This window comes from Grammomys surdaster, unplaced genomic scaffold (genome assembly GCF_004785775.1).
Source record: "Grammomys surdaster isolate TR1022 unplaced genomic scaffold, NIH_TR_1.0 166, whole genome shotgun sequence".
Lineage (NCBI taxonomy): Eukaryota > Metazoa > Chordata > Mammalia > Rodentia > Muridae > Grammomys > Grammomys surdaster.
Window position 1 is genome coordinate 13,304,699 of NW_021604614.1, and position 23,357 is coordinate 13,328,055.

General features: G+C 47.1%; 1 protein-coding gene and 1 pseudogene across 1 annotated transcript in view; one reads left to right on the forward strand and one right to left on the reverse strand.

Annotated features, from left to right (window-relative positions):
* Positions 1-10,561, reverse strand: part of Tmem120b (transmembrane protein 120B) — a 41,899-nt gene extending 31,338 nt beyond the window's left edge. Inside the window, exon 1 of the mRNA XM_028765917.1 lies at positions 10,358-10,561. Coding sequence (XP_028621750.1) covers positions 10,358-10,426 — 69 coding nt within the window. The 5' untranslated portion in view covers positions 10,427-10,561. The remainder of the gene's footprint in view (positions 1-10,357) is intronic.
* Positions 10,562-18,397: 7,836 nt separating this feature from the next.
* LOC114620003 lies at positions 18,398-18,808 on the forward strand (annotated as a pseudogene).
* Positions 18,809-23,357: the final 4,549 nt, after the last annotated feature.

A 23,357-nucleotide genomic window follows, 5' to 3' on the forward strand; every position in this document is an offset into this window, starting at 1 on the left:
TCTCTCTCTCTCTCTCTCTCTCTCTCTCTCTCTCTCTCTCTCTCTCTCTCTCTTTTTTCCCCCTCTTCTTTCTGTCACCTTTGCCCTTATCTCCTGAATAAATCTCACGTGGAACTGTTTGACCTGGTGTGGTCTGTTGTGAGCCACTTGTCAAACAACAGTGTGTGTGTGTGTGTGTGTGTGTGTGTGTGTGTGTGTGTGTATGAAAGAGAGACATGGTGTCGGTGGGGAATGTGTCATGGCATGCTTGTGGAGGTCAGAAGTCAACTTTATGGAGTCAGCTCTCTCCTTTCACCTTTATGTGGGCTCAAAAGATCAAACTCAGGTTGTCAACACTGTACCTCCTGAGACATCTCCCTGGACCAGTTTAGTGGCTTTTAGGCATCTACCAAGGTGTGAACCCGTTTCAGACATCCCATCAGCCAGTAAGACCCCTCTATGTTCTATTAGCAGTCATTGCCCGTGTCTCTTCACCCCAGCCCCTGGCTACCACTCTCTACACAATATGTCTTTTTTGTAAGGGATATAACTTAATTGGTAGAATGTTTGTCCAGTAAGCAAAAGGCCCTGGATTTTATCATCCTCAGCACTACTAAGTAGAATGTGGCGTCTGAATGAATGGGGACATGACCGCTCCAAGGTATGGCTGAGAGGAAGGTTTTCACTGCAGATCTGAAGAGCCAGAGGCATCTGGAAGAGTCCAGAGCAGGGAGAGAAAGCAGTAGACTGATCATGGCCAGCGGACTCAAGGGGGCCATGACAGAAGGGATGGGAGGACCAGGAGAAGATAGAGGGGCGCAAAGAAGAGAGAGAGGGAGAGTGCACACCAGGAGTGCAGAGAGGGCAGGCACAGGGATGGGTGACTGGCAGGGTTCTACAGGAATGAGAAGCTGGGGGATGGGAACCCAGGAGCTGGAGTTTAGGGCAAGGGTGGGGTGAGGAGAGTCAAAGAGGGCTTTGGCATGTTAACTGACACCACAGTTTCCTTGGGGGCCTACGGTGGTACACACTTCTAAGACAGCCTCAGGATTCCAGAGGTGGAGGCCAGAGGATTAGAGGTTCGAGATCATCTGGGTGTGGTGAGCTTTCGAGTGAGTAGATACTTAGTAATGCATTGCTGTGTTGGGAAGTAAATCCCAACCCCACCCTGCCATTTCTTTCATTACTGGGGTGTCACCCTGTGACACTGGCTGGCTTGGAAATTGCAATGTAAGCCAGGCTGGCCTTAAACTCCTGTCTTTGACTCCTGAGTGCTGGGATTAAAGGCTACCCGTGTCCAGATTTTTCTTTCTTATAAATTCCTAACTTTTAAAGGAAATGCCCAACTACTAAACTCCACCCTTACTTCTAACTTTAACAAAGACCTGGGATATGGGAGATCTCACCCCAAACTGGGAGCAGCTCTGGCTAGACATAACCATTTGCTTCTTGAACCAGCTTATTAAACATGACTGACTCCCACAGCAAGTTGGTACTTCTAAAACTAATCGAGAGTGTAGGAAGAAGCATGGCAGACAGCTGGGGTGAGGACCCTAGGCCAGAGCTCAGAGCGAGCCCAGGTCCCCAGTTGTCCAGTTCAAAAGTAATCCAAATATATAAACAAAAGCATGCAACGTATGTTAGCATCCCTAAAGATGGAGGGAGGTGCCTGGAGGGAGTAAATAAAGAAAACGCTGCCGGTGAAGAATCAGATGCTAAAACACGTGTTTGCCAAGAGCAAAAGACTACAGGGGCTGAGAGATGGCTCAGAGGTTAGGGGCACTGGCTGCTCTCCCAGAGGACCTGGGTTTGATTCCCAGCACCCACATGGTGGTTCATAAGCATCTATACCACCATTTCCAAGAGATCCTATGCCCTCCTCTGATTTTGGAGAGCACCAGGCACACACACAATACACATACATACATGCTGGCAAAACACCCATACGCATTAAATAAATGAATCCAACAATAATTGTTAAAAATACGATTACAGACAATTCCGTAATTAGCAACTGCCTCTCGCCCTCGGTCAGAACTATAGCGGGTGGATGTTGGTGCGTGCCTGGAATCCCCGCACTTGGTAGGAACCAGGGGGATTAGGAATTTAAGGTCATCCTTGGTTATATATCAGGTTTAAAGATATACCGGGCTATGTGAGATCCTGTCCCCAAAACAAAAACCACCTCCAGTGCACAGAGAGCTGAGAAGCTTCACATCCTTCCTAGATGGGATTCCCTTTGTCCCCACAGCAAAGAGGTGACTGGCTTTTGCTGGCTATCTCTGTGTCCCACTCCTGTCCCAGATCATTTCTGCTTTTCTTTGACCCCTATGTGAGGCTCACCCAGGAATCTCCGGCTCTGCGCCCTGGGCCTTGGTCAATGGGTCTGAGCAAAAGGTGGAAAGAAAGACGCCGGATGTTGGTTCCTCCTGCTTCCTTCCTGCTTCAGGCATCCTTTTCCTATGACAGCTCCTGATCAACAGCTGAAGCCAAGGTTAGATGACAGGACCTTCCCAACCTTCACCCTTTTACAGTTCAGTCCTGAGCTCTAAGGGGAAGGGTGAGCTCCATTTAAACTATACACAGCTGAAAACCAACCTTCCCTCCCTCCCTTTTTAATCACCGATATTCTTTTTTTTTTTTCTGAGACAGGGTTTCTCTGTATAGCCCTGACTGTCCTGGAACTCACTCTGTAGACCAGGCTGGCCTCGAACTCAGAAATCCACCTGCCTCTGCCTCCCAAGTGCTGGGATTAAAGACGTGCGCCACCACTGCCCGGCAATCACCGATATTCTTAACAGAGTCATTTATTTGCTTCTTTCTTTCCAGCTCCCTCTACACTAAATTTGGTGCTTCTGTTTTTGAGGCAGGACCTCAGGTAGGCCAGGCTGGCTTATTCAGCTGAGGATGACCTTGAACTCCCGACTCATTCATGCTTCTATTTCCCGAGTGCTGGAACTTCAGGTATGTGCTGTGATACCCAGCTGGATTCCGTCTCTACTGTCACCTGCAAGTACTTGAACTACATACACAGAGTCATTAAACAATACAATATATTGTTTTGAATAGTTTTAGCTTTATTATAAATCCCATGTTCTGGGCCTGGGAGATAGCAATAAGAAGACAGGGCTCAGTAATAAAGATGCTGGCACCCACCCTGACAACCTGAATTCAATACCCAGAATACACGTGGTAGAAGGGGAGAATCTACGACTGTAAGTTGTCCTCTGACTTCCACGCATGCACTAAGACACACGGGCATGTACACACACACACATACTCTCTCACACACACACACAATGTCCTCTGACCTCCACAAGTACACTATAGCGCATGCCTCTCCCACTCCGCAATAAATAAATTTAACAAAGCATGTAACAACAACAAGATATAGAAAAAAATTGCAGTTGGATTAAAGACAAAAACGCAAAAAAAGCAAAAAGGCTAATAACATTAACTCTGTGGGCCAGGATGCCCCTAGCATCTTTCCGTCCTGCCTAATTACCTGCCACACAGAGACAACACAAACAAGTGAAGCACAAATCCAGGCCACGTCTCTCATCCTCTGAGGCCCCGTGCTCCACCCCAGTGGGATCGTGAGCTTAATGGCTCCAGGTCCCAGCAGATGTGAAACATCTGGAACCGCCTTCTCAACACATCGAGGCAGCCCGAGATCCAGAACAGGGAGTCAGACTTCCTCAACTGATGAATCTCAGGGCACCTCAATAGGAGCTCTGGCTCAGAGGCATTGGCACTTGGGGGCAATCCAGGAGACTGCAACAGAGCCAGCGCCACCACCAGACAGACTGTAGCCTGCTGTATATATGTGTTGCTTGCTGGTGGTCAACTTTTAAGAGATTACTTTCATATAGCTTGCTGACCACGAGAGTATCTTCAAGTAGACTTTCTCGTGCTGACTGTCCCTAAGGAGGACCTATCACCATGTAAACACAACCAAACATGACAAGTTCCCCTCCACCTCAAGCGTGTCATTCCCTGAAATATTCTGAGTCAGATGTCAAGGTTGACAGGTGATGCCTGCCACAGGACTGCATGCATAGGTGTTCAGCAAGGGAGGCGGGGTCAGGGCAAGGGAGGCGAGGTCAGACAATGATTAAGTGATTACATTTTGCCATCAGACGAGCCCGAGTTCAGATCTGTGCCTGCCACTTACAAGCTGAGTTATGGAATCACTCCTGCCTCAATATCCTCGGCTGGGGAAAGGCTGAAAAGGTGAGGTCTGTGCAAAATGGTTGTGTGCTGCTACCAAGATATGACATCATTGGTGCATGCCTTTTGTCCCAGCACTTGGGAGGCAGAGGCAGGCGGATTTCTGAGTTCGAGGCCAGCCTGGTCTACAGAGTGAGTTCCAGGCAGGACAGCCAAGGCTATACAGAGAAACTCTGTCTCGAAAAACAAACAAACAAACAAATAAACAGATATGAGATCATCAAAAAGAATGGCAGGTTCCCGGGGATCTGACATTTCACTATTTCCCTGGATATTAATTATCCTTATGATAGGGAGAGCTGTCATGACACACAGTTTGAGAATCACAGATAAAGATAATTTCTATTACATGGCTTTAACAAAAAAACAAAAACAAAAGGCTTGTCTGTCTTCCCTTCATCAGATCACCCCTCCTCCCTCTTACTCCACTGATCCCACTCGGAGGCTCCAGAGGCAGACAGACATATGATCAATACCTGGAATAATCACATCCACATGAAACAAGCTGGGATATCTCCTCCCGTGTCCCCCTCCCCTCTCCCCCCCTCCAAGAAAGCTGGCCTTGAACTCAGATCCTCCTGCCTCAGCCTCCTAGGAGAGGAGATTAGAAGTGTGTGCCACCAGAACTAGCCTTAGTCACCTTCATTGATCACACCAAGGAGGAATGAGGCTGGTAATCAAACTGAAGAGACAGAACAAAGAGAAACACAGACAAACATAAACTGAGCGCCTGGATCCAACCCTGTTTAAAGTCATTTCAACCGGACTTCCTAATTCAGGAGTCCACAAACTCCTGTTTTGGCTTAAAACCAGCAGAACTGGGTTGGATCGCTGAGAGTTATAACTGAGTCTTAGCCAGGCATAAGGAAGTTGAAAAGACACTCTGCATGTTCAAAACTTTTCTTCTAGGGGCAGTGGGAAAAAGCACTTGCCACCAAGCCCACCCTCCTAAACTCAACCCCTGGAACCCATGTGGTAGAGAAAACCTACTCCTGTAAGTTGTCCTGACCTCAGCACGTCTGCCATGGTACACAAGCTCTCTCACACATAAACATGGAAAAAATAAAATATAACATTTTTCTTCTAGTGCTAAGGGGCCTCAAGATACCTTGGAGCCTACCGTGTTAGGAACACACAAATCCAAATCAAAGAACAGACCTGTGTTCAAATTCTAACCTAACGATTTTTTTTCCTCTTTTTTTTTTTTTTTAAGGACACAATCCATGTATGTATCTGTGTGGCCCTAGCTGTCCTGGAACTCCCTAAGTAGACCAAGGTGACCTCTCAAACTCACAGCAGTCCTCCTGCCTCTGCCTCCTGAGTGCTGAGATTGAAGGCGTGTATCACCATGCCCTGCCAGCTTGATGATTTTCAGCTTCCTCAAGCTTTACTCTCCTTAGGGGAGGGGAGGGGCTGCTGCTTACACCAAACAGGGGGACCTCCATGTGTCAATTCGCTGTGTGACATTATTGTTACACAGTAACTGTAACTAGGTAACATCACCATCAATTTTGGTCAAGCTCCGGGTAGTGGCTTGCTTCAGGTCAGATACTAGACACTGACCCAGCAAGGACCTGAGCCCAGAAATCCTGACTCCCCGGCTGGTGTTCATTCTACTTTACCTGCTTCTAAAGTGAGAGGTTCCCAGGGCAACCAAACTGAGAGAGCATCCAGGGGCAACCAAAGAACTCTTCCACACGAATCTGCCTTGTGTGGTGGTTAAGAGTACACACTTAGCTGGGCATAGTGGTGCAGGCCTTTAACGCTAGCCCTCAGAAGGCAGAGGCAGAAGATCTCTGTGTGTTTGAGGCCAGCCTGGTCTCCCTAGACAGTTCCAGGACACCTAGGGCTGCTACATAGCGAGACCATGCCAGGAAGAAAGGAAGGGAGAGAGGGAGGGAGGGAAACAGACTCCAGAGCATCCTGATGATCTGAATTCGATCCTCGGGGCTTTAAAGGTACACTTTAAGTCCCATGGCTGTTCTTTGACTTCTACGCATGTGCTGTGGGACCCACACACACACATACACACGTACAAATAAATGTACTTTTTCATAATTAAATGGGGGTGGGGGAGACACTTCAGCCATTTATAGTGCTTGCCACTCTTTCAGAGGACCCGAGTTCAGATCCTAGTATCAATGTTGGGCAGCTCACGACGCCAGCTCCGGAAGATCTGACGCCCTCTTGTGAACGTGATGAACTCCTGCACTCACATGTGCGCACACACATATACACACAAACATAATTAAACATGAATCTCTGTGGGGAGGAGAATGTACGGGCGCTGGTGTTCAACAGTCTATGTTAAATCCTGACATTAGTATTCATAGGTCCCAAGGCTCTAGCTCTAGTTCATGGGGTTTGGCTGAGATAGTATTGACTTTGTTTCTGGGTTCACACCTCCTTTTTATTTTAGGAGGTGCTGGAGGCAGAGGCCTGCCATTTCATTGGCAGTTAAAAACTCCCGACTTTTTACAATGGTATACAAGACCTCAGTGATCCACAAAGCCAGGCATTGAAAAAGGCTGCTCCCCGTGCTAGGGAGGATGGGGTCAGGTTTCCAGTGACGTAAGGCAGGAACTGATCATTAAATCCTCGGCCCCAGTATCTGTAAGTGACCTTCTGTGATCACATCACAGGCCAAGGGGCCAGGTACATGCTGATCTCCAACTGATAGTCACTTCACTTAAACACCAAGTCCTCTTGGAGACTCAGCTTCCCCAGAGTCCAGCAACCTCCCAGGAAATGTAAATCACAGCCCAAAGAAAACAGATTTTTTCCTGAAGGCTCAGGCATTACTCTGCAGCTCTCTATAGGTGAAGGGGGATTCCAAAGACCTTTTAAATGTTCCAGGGTCTGAGACGCAGGCTTCCTCTTTCTTCCATTCCAAAAAGGGAAGGAGACAAAATGTAGACCGAATTCATCTCCCCAGAAATGAAGAAATCCAGCAAAGCTGAAACCCAGATTCTTAGGCAGCTGTAGAACTGGCTAATCAGGATTTCCTAATGACATAAAAAGTCCCTCCTATTGTTAAAAAAAAATTTCCCTCCTATTGTTAACTTTTCCAGTTGTAGTCAGACCCCCCCCCACACACAGAGAGAGATAGAAACAGATAAACTCACACACACACCACATACAGACACATACATACACACACTACACACATTCATATACTCACACTTATGCACACACAGAGAAACACAAAGTCACACACACCACACACTCACATTTACACACTATTTGTGCACAGAGACACACAAGCTCACAACAACAGCACACACATTCACACACACACACACAAACTCACATATACAACACACGCCACACACATAGACACAGATTCACATACACACACCACACACATTCACACACATATACACACACACACAAACTCATATACACACCCCACACACATTCACACACACAGAGACACACAAATTCACACACCCACACACACAGGTACACACACCACAGCTGTATCATTGTTTTCCCACAAATGTCTCATCAGAATCTCTGGCTAACATATAGACAGCTATACCCAGGACTTGGACACTTTCATCCCAGGAGTTCAGAATTCACATGTATACAAACAGGCAGACGCTAGACATTTCCAGAATAAACCTAGTTAGTACTAACTTTCAGCATGGAACAGCTGTGATCCCAACTAGAACAATTAGCATGTCTAAGCTTCAGTTTCCTCATCTTAGAATAAAAATTGTGGTTAGGCTTCTTGGCCAGTGTGGGTGGCACACACCTTTGATCCCAGCACTTGGGAGGAAGAAGGAAGCTGATCTCTGTGAGTTTGAGTCCTGCATGGTTTACAGAGCCAGCCAGGGCTACAGTGAAACACTGTCTCAAAAATGTTAGATGGTACAACTCCAATTCCAGGGGATCTGAAACCTTCTTCCTCTTCTGGCCTCCACAGGCATCCACACACAGAGAGACATAAACAAAACTAACAAGTAAATTAAGGAACGGGCAGGAGAGATGGCTTAGTGGTTACCGGCACTGACTACTCTTGCAAAGACCTGAGTTTGGATCCCAGGACCCACATGTGCCTCGCAACGGTCTGTAACTCAAATTCCAGAGGATCTGATAACAGTCTCTTCTGGAATCTCCCAGAACCAGACAAAGACGTGGTGCATAGAGGTGCATGTGGGGAAAACACCCCGCATACACATAAATAAAAACAATAAACCTTTAAATATGTATTTTATATATTTATAAGTATATACTTACATATAAATGTTGTATATATTAAATGCATTATAAATGTATGTTATAGATATATATATATGTAAATATGCATAAATGAGTATACGTATATATGTGTATACATACGCATATATAGAGAGAGATGGTATAATATACATATATGAGGGGGGATAATTTTTGTTCGTCTATGACCCTGACCACCAGGAAGCCAACCACTAAGGACTCAGACTCAGAAGCTGACCTTCAAGCCTACGTCAGCTGGGTCCCTCTTCCTCAGAGGAGGATCTAGTCTGTCCCAGTTGTCCCATCTCTAAGGAACCAGGTTGGAGACTCCGCCATCTCCACTCACCAGACCCTTCCATATAGCCCTTGCTGCTCACCACCAAACGATGAGATCCTGATGAACCCATAACTCCTCCGCCCGACCACCCCAGCCCCTGACACATCACGACATCTTCCTGTCCAAGCCGGATCATAACAAATCAAAGGACTCCCTTGCAACACCTGCCTGCCAAGACTTGCTACCTAATTGTTGATAATTGCATTAATTGCATAGTTCTGCAGTGTTAGGCTCCTCCTCCTCCTCGTAGTTTAAAGCAAGTCAAAAGGAATAGAAGCAAAAGCCCAACACAGGAAACCCATTCTCCCACTCCCAACTCTAAGACCCACTCACTGGCTCTGTGGCTGGGCACAGTCTCACAGCCCAGAGGGACAAACTGTTCACATGTGGCCGAGTCTTCTCCCTGTGGGTGGAACCAAAAGGAATCCTCTGGGAACTATGAGGGACCCAAGACCTCGATCTGAAAGACAGGGCACCAACCTATCCATATATGCTGGCGGGACACGAAGGGATGACAGCCCTGGGTCCCTTAGTCTTTGCCCATGCCTTCCTGTTCAGGCTCCCAAGCATCCTTCTGTAACTCCATCAGGATCGACAGCCTCACTTTACAAAGACCCATCACAGGCAGACATCCCTTGACAACATCCTCCGGACATCGCAGGAGGGCAGCCCAACTGAGAAAGCTACAGGGACGAGGGATATGACAATGTGACCACGGACAGGAGGAGGGTGTGGATGATGTGAAGTCACCCAGGGGTATGCGAGGGAGCCATGTGTTGTTCCTCTTAGCTGTCCCCAAGGTTTCCTGAGTCTCTAGTCCCCAGAGCATACAGCTGAGGCCTCTCTGGACCCTCCTGATAGGACCTGGTGACGATGTCCTTCTCTCAAGAACTAGCTCTTACATTCACCTTCAACCCACCAGGTGGAACGCTCTGAGCCAAACGGGTGAGGGTTGGGTGCAGCCCTCTATCACTGGGTGAAGCAGCCAGCTGTCAGTTCTGACAGATGCCTGCCATCCACAATAGCAAACTTAGCTCGCAGCAGCCTCTAAGCAGAACCACATCACGGTCCCCAAAGACAAGGGGTCTCTGATACTTAAGAACTGCCTAAGGGGCCAGGATGAAAGCAGCCAAGTACAACTCTCAAACCGCAGTTGCAGGCGAGGGCTGCCCCACCAGCAACAGAGCGAGTAGTAGTTGAGCAGCCAACTGCAGCTGGAGAGTAGCAGGGTTGGGGGGAGATCCCTGTGTGGGGGGCTTGTCTGGTGTCCTTTGAGTGTCACGGTTTCCTTGTGACCACACCTGGAACTTGCCTCGGGGGCCAGAGGCCAACTTTCTGCAGCGAAGGGAGAGCGCGGAGCAAAGAGCGGGTGAGAAGGGCGCGAGAATGGGGGCGTCCCGAGAGGCTGAGGAACCAAAGCGCTGGAAGATAGGAAGGGGCTGTGCCAGGCCACCCACCAGCCCATCGGACGCACAGCCTGGGCCACCCTCTGGGTCCTATCGCCCCACCTTCCGCTGCTGGGATGGCTAGATGAGGAAAGGCACCGCACCGCAGGTAGCAGAGTTGCGGGACCAGGTGGCCCGGTCCTACCTGCAGCTCCTGAAATTCTCCCTCCAGCTCAAGCCACTCGCGCTCGCAACGCTCCAGCTGGCCGGACATGGTGCAATGGTGCAAGGCGGCGGCGGCTCCCGCAGCGTGGCCCGTCCGGCCACCAGCAGCCCACGCCCGCCCGCTCACTAGCCGCCTCCCGAGGGGACCAGCTGTTCCTGCGCAGCCGGAGCCACGCGCGCACCTGACGTCACGGGCCCCGCCCCGGCGCCAGCCTCACCCCCTCGCCCGAGGGTGGGGCCGGCGCGTGCGCACTCGTTTCCCCGGCTCCGGCCGCGTGGAGGGCGCAACTCTTGAGTCTTACTAGTGCCTCTTCGTGTGGAGTACGTTTCTCTTCAGGGTGGGTGGAGGGTTTATCTGTAAGCTGCACTTACGGCTTCTGTTACTTAGATTGTCTTTGTGGGTGTCTTTGTGGGAGGGTGAGGTGGAAATGATTTGGGAGAGGTGAAAGAAAATGTATGTACTCCTTAACGTTGTCTGACCTAGGCCAGAGCCAAGTACCCTGGAATGACAGATTTGACTGTGGCCATGTAGTAAGGTCAAGGGCAGGATGGGAAAATGCAGACTCGGCTCTGTCATCTCACGCGGGCGTTGATATTTATTGCAACCAATACAACCTAGATCCCTGTCCTCTAAGTCACTAGGTGACTCTTGACAGCTGCCGCTGTCAGTCAAAAGACACAACCACCAAGTTGATGGAATACAGTTCCCTCCCTATCCCTGCAAAGACCGAAAACGACCTACACCAGCCTGGCTTTTCCGATCACACCTATCTCACTGCCCTGAATCCAGCTCTCCGGACACTGTTTTCATCCTGACTTGGCACTCTTCCCTCTGAATCATCACGAAGTGGCTTCTTGCTCATCCCTGCAACCTCATTCAAATGATACCTGCTGCTGGGTGTGATATTCCATACCAGCCTTGACAACGTCTCAAAATTTGTCTCAAAAGACAAATAAAATAAAGTGTCCAATGATGCCTGCTGGAGCTGGAGGAAAAACTTCAATGGTTAAGGGTACATTCTGCAGGCAGAATTGGGATGTCACATGCCTCTCATTGAAGCACTCAAGAAGCAGAGGCAGATAGATCTCTGTGGGTAGACCAGCCTGGTCTACATAGTGAGTTCAGGGCCAGCTTCACAGTAAGACCCTGTAAAATTAATTAATTAAAATTAAAAAGACACCTGTATTAGTTTTGCAGGGCTGTAATAGCTGCAAGTGGGTGGCCTAGACAATAGAAATGCATATTGCTCACAACTCTACAGGCTACAAACCCGAAATCAAAATGTCGGTAAAGCCTTGTGACTCCTGAGACACTGGGTAGGTTGCCTTGCTACCTAGTAATCATGCCAGTGGCTGCCAATCCTAGGTGCTCCATGGCCTTCAACTGTATTGCTCCATTCTCTGACCAGTAGTTACAGGGCCTCTCTGTGTGCCCTCTCTTATGAAGACACTGTGAATGAAATTTCCCAGAGGGGCTAGAGAGATGGGTCAGCCTCAGCAGTTAAGAGCCCCAGCTGCTCTTCCAGAGGTCCTGAGTTCATTCCCAGCAACCACATAGCGGCTCACAACCATCTGTAATAGAATTTGATTCCCACTCCTGGTGTGCATGGAGACAGGACATTCAATAAATAAATAAATAGATAAATAAATAAATAAAATTAAAAAGAAAAAAAAAGGAAAGTTCCCAGAAAGAAGCTGCATCTTTGGCTGAATCTTCTGCAAGGCTGGTTGACTGATTAGAAGTTAAGTAATTGTGTAGAAGCTGGATTGTTTCAGGTTTGGTGCCTAATTACAGTTCGTCTTGGGCTGTGACAGACCTAACATCCTGTGTAAAACTTTTTGAAATGTATTTACTTAGCCGGGCGGTGGTGGCACACGTCTTTAATCCCAGCACTTGGGAGGCAGAGGCAGGTGGATTTCTGAGTTCGAGGCCAGCCTGGTCTACAGAGTGAGTTCCAGGACAGCCTGGGCTACACAGAGAATCCCTGTCTCGAGAAAATAATAATAATAATAAAACAGTGAAATGTATTTACTTAATAAAACCTTAGTTTCTGCTAGCCAAAAGATTAAAAGTGTTGTCAGGTAACACCTCAGGCCTAGAACTGGTATGTCTCCATTCTGGTGTAACTTAATGATTTTTGCGGTGTGTTATCAAGTGTCTTGATTTAAGATTTTCTTTGTTCAGTTACTGTAAAAATGTCATCACTCTATTACCACTTTGGAAGATGGACTTAGGGGTACTATGCCATGGGCATTCACATTTGGCTCCAAAATATATCTCTCTTTGAAAAAAAAAACACATATTGTTTAATATTATGTGTATGATTGCTTTGCTTGTATATCTGCACACAATGTGTATGTCTGACATTCAAAGAAACCAGAATAGGATGTGGGATCTCCTAGAACTGCAGCCAACTGGGAACCACTTTGTAGGTGCTGAGAATGAAACCCAGGCCCTACAAGAACAGCAAATGCCCTTAACTGCTAATCCACCTCTCCAGCCCAGAATAAACTCTCTCTCATCCCCTTTGAGGTGTGAGCTGTGTTTCTACAAGGACAATACTTTATGCTAATATAACCTCATTGCAACTAATCACACCTGCAAATACCCTATTTCCATATAAGGTCCTACTGTGAGGGGCAGAATATTTGCACATCAACACATTTTCCTCTGTGTCGCGTGAGCGCCCACCTCAACAGCAAGGAAGACACAGCAACAACAGGATTCTTCTGCAGCTCTTTATTTCAGCTATAGCTCTTGCAAAGGACCCTGAGCGGGTAAGGAGCGTGGCTTATATACTCTAATAGTCAGTGTGTAAGTATGTGATTGGAGCATAAGGCAATGCTTCATTAGCATAAGAAAACTGACGTGAACCAAGCAGCCAGCACATGTGCAACAGGCTTGTTTACTCAAACGGCCTGACCAGCTGGCGCCATCTTGTAATGGCGAATCACAAAGGCTTCCTATACCTCTGTGTAGTAATGACTCTCCAAGAACAGTCACAAAACAGGCAGGAGAGAATGGCTCCACAGTGAAGAACGCCAGCTGCCCTTCCAGGAGACGCAGGTTCAAATCCCAGCATTCACATGGCAGCTCACAACCATCTCTAAGTCTAGTTCCAGGGGATCTGATGCCCTCTTCTGAATCCTCAGGTCCCAGACATGTGCCTGTGCATGTGGTGCACAGACTTACATATAGGCAAATGCATATATAACATAAAATAAATTTTAAATTAAAAAAAATAAAGTCAGAGGCTGGAGAGATGGCTCAGCGGTTGGGGCTCAGTGGGTAAGAGCACTGACTGCTTTTCCAGAGGTCCTTAGTTCAATTCCCAGCAACCACATGGTGGCTCACAACCATCTGTAATGGGATCCAATGCCCTCCTCTGATGTGTATAAAACAGTGACAATGTACTCATACAAATAAAATAAATAAATAAATCTTAAAAAAAAAAAAAAAGGTCAAAGCCAGATGATAGTGACATATGCCTTAAATCTCAGCACTCAGGAGACAGAAGCAGGTGGATCTCTGTGAGTTCAAGGCCAGCCTGGTCTACAGAGAAGAGATTGTTTCAGGACAGCCAAGGCTATACAGAAAACAAAACAAAACAAAACAAAAAACTGTCTTGAAAAACCAAGCCTCACCTTGTCTCAATTACTTACAAACCATCCACTCTATCTCCTTCATGCAAGTTGTCATTTTCTGAAGAGTTTTTTTCTGACCCAGAGTATGTTTCTCTTTAGGGGTAAGTAATCTCTCTGAGACAGCAAAGAACTTGTCTCTGTGTCTCTGTCTTCATTGTCATCGGATCCCAAGAGCTTGGAAAATAGCTGACTCTCCTAACTCTTCGCTGAGTGTCTACAAGGGATGAATTATAGAATCATCTACTGTGGGGGCTCACGATGTTTGGGGTTCACAGATCAAGAACTCTTAGAACTCAGGAAAAACTCACGTAAGTGTGAAGGAGTATGATTATTTTTAGGGAGTGAAAGAGGGTTGACACAGGGAGCCATGTAGCCCAGGCTAGCCTTAAACTTGCATGACTTTGAACTCCTAATCCTCCTGCCTCCACCTCCCACTGTGATTACAAGCCTGTTGCAGTTTTCGTGTAGCTATTTTATCTGGCTGGAAATGAGACTTGTATGGCATTTACAGACCTCAGGAAGCTCCTGAAACTTACAAGATTCACAAGACAACACCCTCCCCATATCAGTGTTATAGAACAGCAATAGCTGCTGGGAAGAGAAGGCTTTCCATCCACCCCAGCTGCCTGCCAGCCTTGCAAGTGTTTGAGGGATGCATATGGGTCTTTACCTGTGCTGGGATGGATCTTTCAGAGCTCCAGCTGCCTCTGAGTCATCTGTGCTCTCCGAAGTAACCTCTCTCCCATACTCCTGTGGGCAGCCTCAATAAAGTCACTGCTTCACCAAGCTAGACTTGGGTGGAATCCATCTTTGGTCTGTCTTGGTGCTCTAACTAGGATGAGGAGAGGTTTGGCCATGTCTCTCAGGAAAGAAAAAAATCACACAGCATGATACTACAACTGGCTCTTAACTTGCAACTCAGGTTTGTTTGTTTGTATGTTTGTTTATATTTTTAGTATGGAATAGAGTTTATTTGGGACATGGGGAGGGGAGTTGAGGAGAGAGTAGAGGAGGCAGGGAGAAAGGGAGGGGAGGAGAGAGGCCAGCTAGGAACATGAAGAGAGAAGAGGGGAGGGGAATGGAGAGAGAAGGGACAGAGAGGGTAAGAGAGTAGGACAGTAAGAAAGTAAGAGAATAAGAGCAGAACTCAGTTTTGTTGTTGTTGTTGTTGTTTTGGGGGGGACAGAATCTCATATTCTAACCCAGGCTAGTCTGGAACTCCTGTGTATCCAGGCTGGCCTTGAACTCACAAACTTGTTCCTGCTTCAGCCTCTTGAGTGCCAGGCTGAGCCATCACAACCAACTCTAATTTCAATTTTTTTTTAATGTATTTATTTTATGAGTATTTTGCCTGTGTTTGTTTGCACGTGTGCACAGTAGCCTTAGAAGCCAGAAGAGGGTGAGGAGTCCCCTGGAACTGGAGTTTTAGATGGTGGTGAGCCACAATGGATGTGTTGGGAATTGAACCTGGGCCCTCTGCAAGAGTAACCAGTGTTCTGTGGAGGTATAAATGAAAATGGCCACAATAGCCTCAGATGTTTGAATTCTTGGTCTCCTGCTGTGGAACCCACTGGGAAGGATTAGGAGGTGTGGCCTTAATGGAGGGTGTGTCACTGGAAGTGGGCTTTGAGTCTTCAAAAGCCCATGACACTCCCATTCAGCTATCTGTCTCTCTGGAATCACCAGCCCCAATTTTTTTTGTTTGTTTGTTTGTTTTTTTGTTTTTTTCGAGACAGGGTTTCTCTGTGTAGCCCTGGCTGTCCTGGAACTCACTCTGTAGACCAGGCTACCCTCAAACTCTCGAACTCAGAAATCCACCTGCCTCTGCCTCCCAAGTGCTGGGATTCACCACCGCCCGGTTTTGTTGGTGTTTTTGAAACAGGGTTTCTCTGTGCATTTCTGGCTGGCCTGGAAATCAATCTGTAGACAGGCTGGCCTGAAACTCAGTCTGTAGACAAGGCTGGCTTAGAACTTGATCTGCAGACAAGGCTGGCCTTGAGAACTCACAGAGATCTGCCTGCCTCTGCCTCCAGAGTGCTGAGATCAAAGATACACACTGAGATGCCTGGCGAAATTCCTTAAATTGCCTTGGTCATGATGTTTTGTCACAGCGATAGAAACATAACTAATCTCTTAAAATCTGAGCGATCCAGCTGGAGAAATGGCTCAGAGGTTAAGAGCACTGACTGCTCTTCCAGAGTGCTGGGATTAAAGGCTGAGCCACCGCCTCAGGTATATTTCAGTTCTTACTTGAGACCAGCAGAGGAGTGTGATCTGTTCGACATGCAAATCCATGACCCATTTTGAATTTGGGTTCTCACCCCTGAGTCCTGACCTGGTGTACCATCAGTAAATGAGAGCTCCTAGGACTCAGAGGTGGGCTATAAACAAGCCCAGAACCCACTTAATGCATTGCAAGTGAGAATGAGAATGTCCCTTCCTGGGGTGGGAAAGCACTCAGAGACATGGAGATTGTTTTTTTCTTCAGATGGTCTAATGCTGGAAGTGAAAGTTTGAATAGGAAATGATTATGGTGGAACACACCTGTAATTCCTGCATCGAGAGCCTGAGACTGAGTGAGGGAGGATCTCAAGTTCAAGACCAACCCGGGTACATCATGAGACTTGCAGATAGAGGGGTGAATGGATAGATGGATAAATGTTTGGATAGATGGATGGATAAATGGATGGATGGGTAGATTGATGGATGGATGGATGGATGGATGGATGGATAGATTGTTGGATGGATGGATGAGTGGGTGGATGGATGGATGAATGGGTGAGTGGGCAGATGAATGAATGGATGGATGGATGGATGGATGGATGGATGGATGGATGGATGGATGGATGGATTCATGGACAGATGGATGGATGGGTGGGTGGATGGATGGATGGATTATTGGATGGATGGATGAATGGGTGGGCAGATGGATGGATAAATGGGTGGGTGGATGGATGGATGAATGGGTGGGTGGGCAGATGGATGGATGGATGGATGGATGGATGGGCGGATGAATGGATGGATGGATTCATGGACAGATGGATAGATGGATGGGTTGGCGGATGAATGGATGGATGGATTCATGGACAGATGGATGGATGGATGGATGGATTCATGGACAGATGGATGGATGGGTGGGTGGATGGATGGATGGATTCATGGACAGATGGATGGATGGGTGGGTGGGCAGATGGATGGATAGATGGATGGATGGATGGATGGATGGTTGGGTAAGATGGCTCAATGGGTAGAAGTGCTTGCCAGCCATGCAAGCAGGATTAACAACCTGAGTTTAATCCTTAGAACCCACAAACTCGCATAAAAACCTGTAGTGGCGAGTATCTTCCAGCATTCTTAGGGTGATGAGATAGGTAGCTGAGAAGGAATAGGCCGGAAGCCCTCCGGCTACACAGCCTGGAGCACTCACCCTGCAGGAACAGAATAAGGAGAGACCCTGCCTGGAACAAAGTGGAGAGAACTGACCACCCCACCCCCAAAGTCCTCTGAGCCCTACACGTGTAAGTTCACACATGCACACTAACTAAATTAAAACACAAGTAACTGGGGACTGGAAAGATGGCTCAGCAGTTAGGAGCACTGACTGCTCTTCTAGAGGTCCTGAGTTCAAATCCCAGCAACCACATGGTGGCTCACAACTGTCTGTACTTCAGTTCTAAGGGATCTGACGCCCTCTTCTGGTGCTTCTGAAGACAGCTACAGGGTACTCATATACATAAAATAATCATATAAAATCTTTTTTAAAGAAAACACCCAAGTAATTGAAGAGGAATAATCCTTTATTTAATCAAAAATAATTGGTTGAAGGGGCTGGAGAAGTAGGTCAGAAGTTAAGACCACCTGCAGTTCTTGCAAAGGACCCACATGGTCCTCAGGGGCTCATAACCATCCATAACTCCAGTTCCAGGGGATCCAATGCCCTCTTCTGACTTCTAAGGGCACTAGGCACACACATGGTGCACAAACATACATGTAACCAAAACTATGCAGAGCAGGCAGGCCTGGAACTCACATAGCTCTGTCTACCTCAGTCTTCTAGGGACTGGGTGTGCATCATTATCCTTGGCTAATTTTGTTTTTTAAGAGAAAGAAAGGAAAAGAAAAGAGGGAAAGACTTACTTAACAGAATTAACTGAGACAAAATCTAAGTGAAGGGTCTTGGGGCCGGGCATAGTGGCACACGCCTTTACTCCCAACACTCTGGAGGCAGAGACAGGTGGATCTCTGAGTTTAAGGCCAGCCTGGTCTACAGAGTGAGTTCCAGGACAGCCAGGGCTACATAGGGAAACTCTTGTCTTGAAAAAAAAAACAAACAAACAAAACAACAACAAAAGAGACATCGATGCAAGATGTGATGATGGCAGCCACCACAGGCACAAGGGGCAAAAGTCTCTCAATTTTTCCATTTGTGCTGGAAGAAGGCCAGAAAGCAGCAGGTGAGGACACGGTAAGCTAGGATCTAGACGGTAACAAAGACATGACGCTTACAAGGCAGACAGGGATGGTAACTGGGCCTCCAGGAACCATTTAAGAAAACAGAATATACAGCCTTAAAATGGGATGTGAGAAAGCCTAACTACCCAGAAGTAGTTCAAATGGAGTGATGGATCCAAGAATCGCGGCAGTGCCAGTGAAGAGACAGACGTCCCACAGCATAAAAGTTGTCCTTTGGCCCTTGGAGACAAAAGAAAACGTGAAGCTGCCACAGCCACCAGAAGGAAAGTTCAGCAATCCGTCGCCAAGGCCACAGCACCCCTTCCCACAGTAGTGAATCTTCTAGATACATATGAAGCCCTCAAGTACTGGAGACAAAGACCCACTCAGACTTCACCCTGAGAGTGTTCTGATACTAACGTCTCGTCCATTTTAAATACCCAATTTGTGCTGTGTAACATCATCTGTGGAGTATAGCCACCTTCTGCCTGTTTGAACTTCTGAGATCAAGGTGTGTTGAAATCAGTTCCCTCCGGGTGGGCACAGCTAACGCAACAGTCCACAGACCTTCACACAATCACCTGCTGCTGGCACAAAGCCTGAAGCCTTAGCCGGCCCCATCCTCCCGCTAGACTGAGCCGTAGCCCTTAGGATGGATAGAAAGGATTCAGGCGGCTGCCCTGGGACAACTGCTGGCTTTGAGGGGTGCTTTGTCTGTACCCCTGTTTTCTTAAGTCTTACTTGATGCCCCATCTAATTCAGCGCCCCCACTCCTCCCCTCCCACCCTTGGTCAAAGCTTAAAATGTAAACCCCTCCCACTCTGAAATCCACCGTGGGTGAGAGGTCCCGGGCTTCCCATCTCCCCACCTCTATCACGGGGTGCTGCTTCCTCTTCCTCTACTCGCTTGTTGCCCATCCAACACTTGTGTGGCAAGAAGCCATCAGATGAAATTGGGAGAGCCTGGCCTCCCTTACTTAGCTCCGAATTATTTGTTCATTTGCAAACAGCCTAGGAAGGGCGTGCCGAGTCCTCCCGGCTGCCTCCAACATCAACCTCTGTGCTTTGAACTCAGATCTCCAAATGCAGAGAGGGGCGGCTCAGATCGACCAATGCTCAGTGTCCTTAGTGGTTCTGCTTAAAGGGAATTTGGAAAGTCCTAAGCACACACGGTTCTGAGCCGGTTCCTCTATCCCAAACCGCTTTGATTGAACACATTAAAGGGGTCTCAACAGGGATCTTGTGTCCTATCGGGTCTGATGTGGAGCCCGACAGCTGGAATACGAGGCCCGGACCTTGCAGACTCAGGTTTCAGTATTGCTGCTGCTCCTCAGAGGACCAGGAGGTCCAGGGAACTGGGTGTCAGCTCGTTTTCAAATCGGTGGACCTGGCCTCCTTGCCACATTTCCCACTTTGTTTAGGACCACAGAATGTTAAAATGCGGATGCATACCGAAATAATGGTAATTCGTTGTATTGAAAAAACAAAGTATATGTAGTCCAGGATGACCTTGAATTTCTGGTAACCTCCTGCTATATCCTCCACAAACCCATGGCTTCTCTAACTTTTAGTGTACTCTGAATCCCCCTAGTGGGAATCTTGTTAAAATGCAGAATCTGTTTCAACACTCTGAGGAGGGGCTTAAAATCCTATCATCCCACAGGCTCCCAAATTCGCTAAGCACAGCCAGGTGATAAAACTTACCCAGGAGCTCACATTGCAAAACAGAGTCCTTTCTGAGAGCACAGCTGTCCAAGGTCAAGTTAAAATTCCAGGGACTCTTTCCTTTGTCTTTCCACAAACGTGCTTGCTCGAAATAGTCCCAAAGACGACACCAAGCCATTTCGCAAAGATATTTATAGCAGCACAAACTAGAACCATCCCAAATACCCCCACACTAGGGAAACAGTTAAAGTATAATCTGAGTCCAGTGTCTTTTATTCCAGAATCCAGGAGACAGAGGCAAGCAGATCTCTGTGAGTTGGGAGGTAGGCCTGGGGTAGACACAGAGACCTTTTCTCAAAATACGGCACCCTCCCCTCAAAAAAATAAATAAAAATAGAAGAACCAAAAATAATACTGATTAAAGATATATATGACCATTCATATACACTGAAAACGTTCAAGTAAATTTTGTTTTTGTTTTGGGTTTTTTGTTTGTTTATTTGTTTGTTTTGTTTTTTTTTGTTTTGGTTTTTCGAGACAGGGTTTCTCTGTGTAGCCCTGGCTGTCCTGGAACTCACTCTGTAGACCAGGCTGGCCTCAAACTCAGAAATCCACCTGCCTCTGCCTCCCAAGTGCTGGGATTAAAGGCGTGCGCCACCACCGCCCAGCTAAGTAAATTTAATATAACATGAGTGGTCTAGTTTATAAATTTATGGATTTTCCCCCCTCAAAATTACTCAATCGTTTGGTTAAAATTAAAAACCCCATTTTAGGCAAGCTTGCTGATTTTACTATGTAGCCCTGGCTGGCATGGAACTTGCTATATAGTCCAAGCTAGCATTAAACTCAGAGTTGGCCTTGCCACTGCCTTCTGAGTGCTGGGATTAAAGGCTTGCACTGCTAACCCCATTCCAACATTGAACTCTTGACCCTTCTGTCACGCCCCCCCCCCCAAGTACTGGAGTCACAGGCATGAGTGTACCGCTAATTTAGGACTTTTTAATTGTATGATACACTAACCCAACTTCTGTAGTCCTTCTGTTTTGGAGCCGGTCTTAAAGGAATTCTCCGATTCACCTGGTGGCTAGATCTTCTGGCCTTCTTCATTCCAGAGGAGTCTAGCCTTATACCCCCTGGGGGAACAATGCCCCAGGGCAAAGAAACACCTGGACAGACATCCCTTGCTGTGCCTCCCCAGATATAGAGTTTATTAGCAACTATGCCTATGCAATGGATGTCTGAACATTAAATGTCCTTAAAGGAGCAGGTACGGTGGCATGCTTCTATAATTACAGTTCTCAGGATGAGGCAGGGGGATTAGGAGGAGTTCCAGGCCATCTTTATCTACATAGCAACTTAGTGGCTAGCCTGGACTATATACGACTATGTCTCAAAGAAGAAAAGAAAAAAAAGAAACTCACAATGGTAGACTGTTATAAACTAAATCTCAGTGTTGACTCAGGTGTGACTGTTCCTTTCCATTGGTGTCCTTTTCTGTTCCAGGTGCAGATGTGACATCAGGCATGATGTCCTTTCTGGTCTGTGGAAACATTCTTTCCTTACTCATCCTGGCCATGACACCTTTGACGATATATATGGGTATCTGAACAACGGCTTTATCAAATATTACTCATGTGGCATAAAATCCTGTCCTTAAGGTAGAGGTTTTTGTTGTTTTGTTTTTGTTTTTTTGAGACAGGGTTTCTCTGTGTAGCCCTGTCTGTTCGGGAACTCACTATGTAGACCAGGCTGGCCTCAAACCCACAGAAATCCACCTGCCTCTGCCTCCTGGGATTAAATGTGTGTGCCGCCACCACCCTTATATATACATATATATATATATATACACACACACACACACACATACACACACACACACACACATTGGTAATTTGACTGGATGTATGTCTGTGTGAGAAGGTGTCAGATCCCCGGTAGCAGGAGTCACAGACAGTTATGAGCTACCATGTGGGGTGCTGGGAATTGAACCCAGAAGGTAGTTTTAAAATCCACATTTCACAGCTTTTAGAACATTCACAGACCTCACAGTCACCACTGGTGCCCTGTTCTATAACATTTTGATCACTCCAAACAAACTCACACCCATTGATGCTCAGTTAAACATATTGTTGTCTGTGCACATGATGTGTGTAAGCTCTGACCCAGGATTCTTTGGTTCCTGGCACCCATACAACATCAGATGACGCCATGTAACTCCAGTCCCAGATGATCCAATGTCCTCTTCTAGCATCCAGTGGGCACTGATGTGCATAGGCATACATGCAGACAAAGTCCCCATACACATAAAATAATTTAAAGAAAAAAAAATAAGCACAACTTGGGGAAGAAAGGGTCAATTTCGTCTTTTTTTTTTTTTGGTTTTTCGAGACAGGGTTTCTCTGTGTAGCCCTAGCTGTCCTGGAACTCACTCTGTAGACCAGGCTGACCTCAGAAATCCGCCTGCCTCTGCCTCCCAAGTGCTGGGATTCAAGGCGTGCGCCACCACTGCCAGGCGGTCAATTTCATCTTACAGGATACAGGTCATCATCACTGCGGGAAGCCAAGGCTCTAACTTAAGGTGAAGAAGAGGGTGTGGAGGAAAACTACTTACTACTTACAGGCTGGCTCCTTCCGGCTAGATCAACTTGCTTTCTTAATACAACCCAGGGCCACCTGCCCGCCTGCTCAGGTGTGGCACCGCCCACAGTGGGGGGGGGGGGTCCACGTCAATCACTAATCAAGAAAATGCCCCAGGCCAGTCTAACAGAGGCAATTCTTCACTTACAGGTCCCTCTTTCCAGGTGACTCTAGTTTGTGTCAAATTGACAAAAAGAAAGAAAGAAAGAAAGAAAGAAAGAAAGAAAGAAAGAAAGAAAGTAAGGAAGGAAGGAAGGAAGGAAGGAAGGAAGGAAGGAAGGAAAGGAAAGGAAAGGAAAGGAAAGGAAAGGAAAGGAAAGGAAAGGAAAGGAAAGGAAAGGAAAGGAAAGGAAAGGAAAGGAAAGGAAAGGAAAGGAAAGGAAAGGAAAGAAATTACCCAGCCCAGGGCTGGAGAGATTGCTCAGTGGATAGAGGTACTTGCTTGCCACTAAGCCTGGGGACCTGAGTTCGTTCCCCAGGATGCACATGGCAAAAGGCGTGCGCCAACTTCTGCAAGCTGTCTTTTGACTTCTACATGTGTGTCACAGTACATGTATACACACACACACATGCGTAAAATAA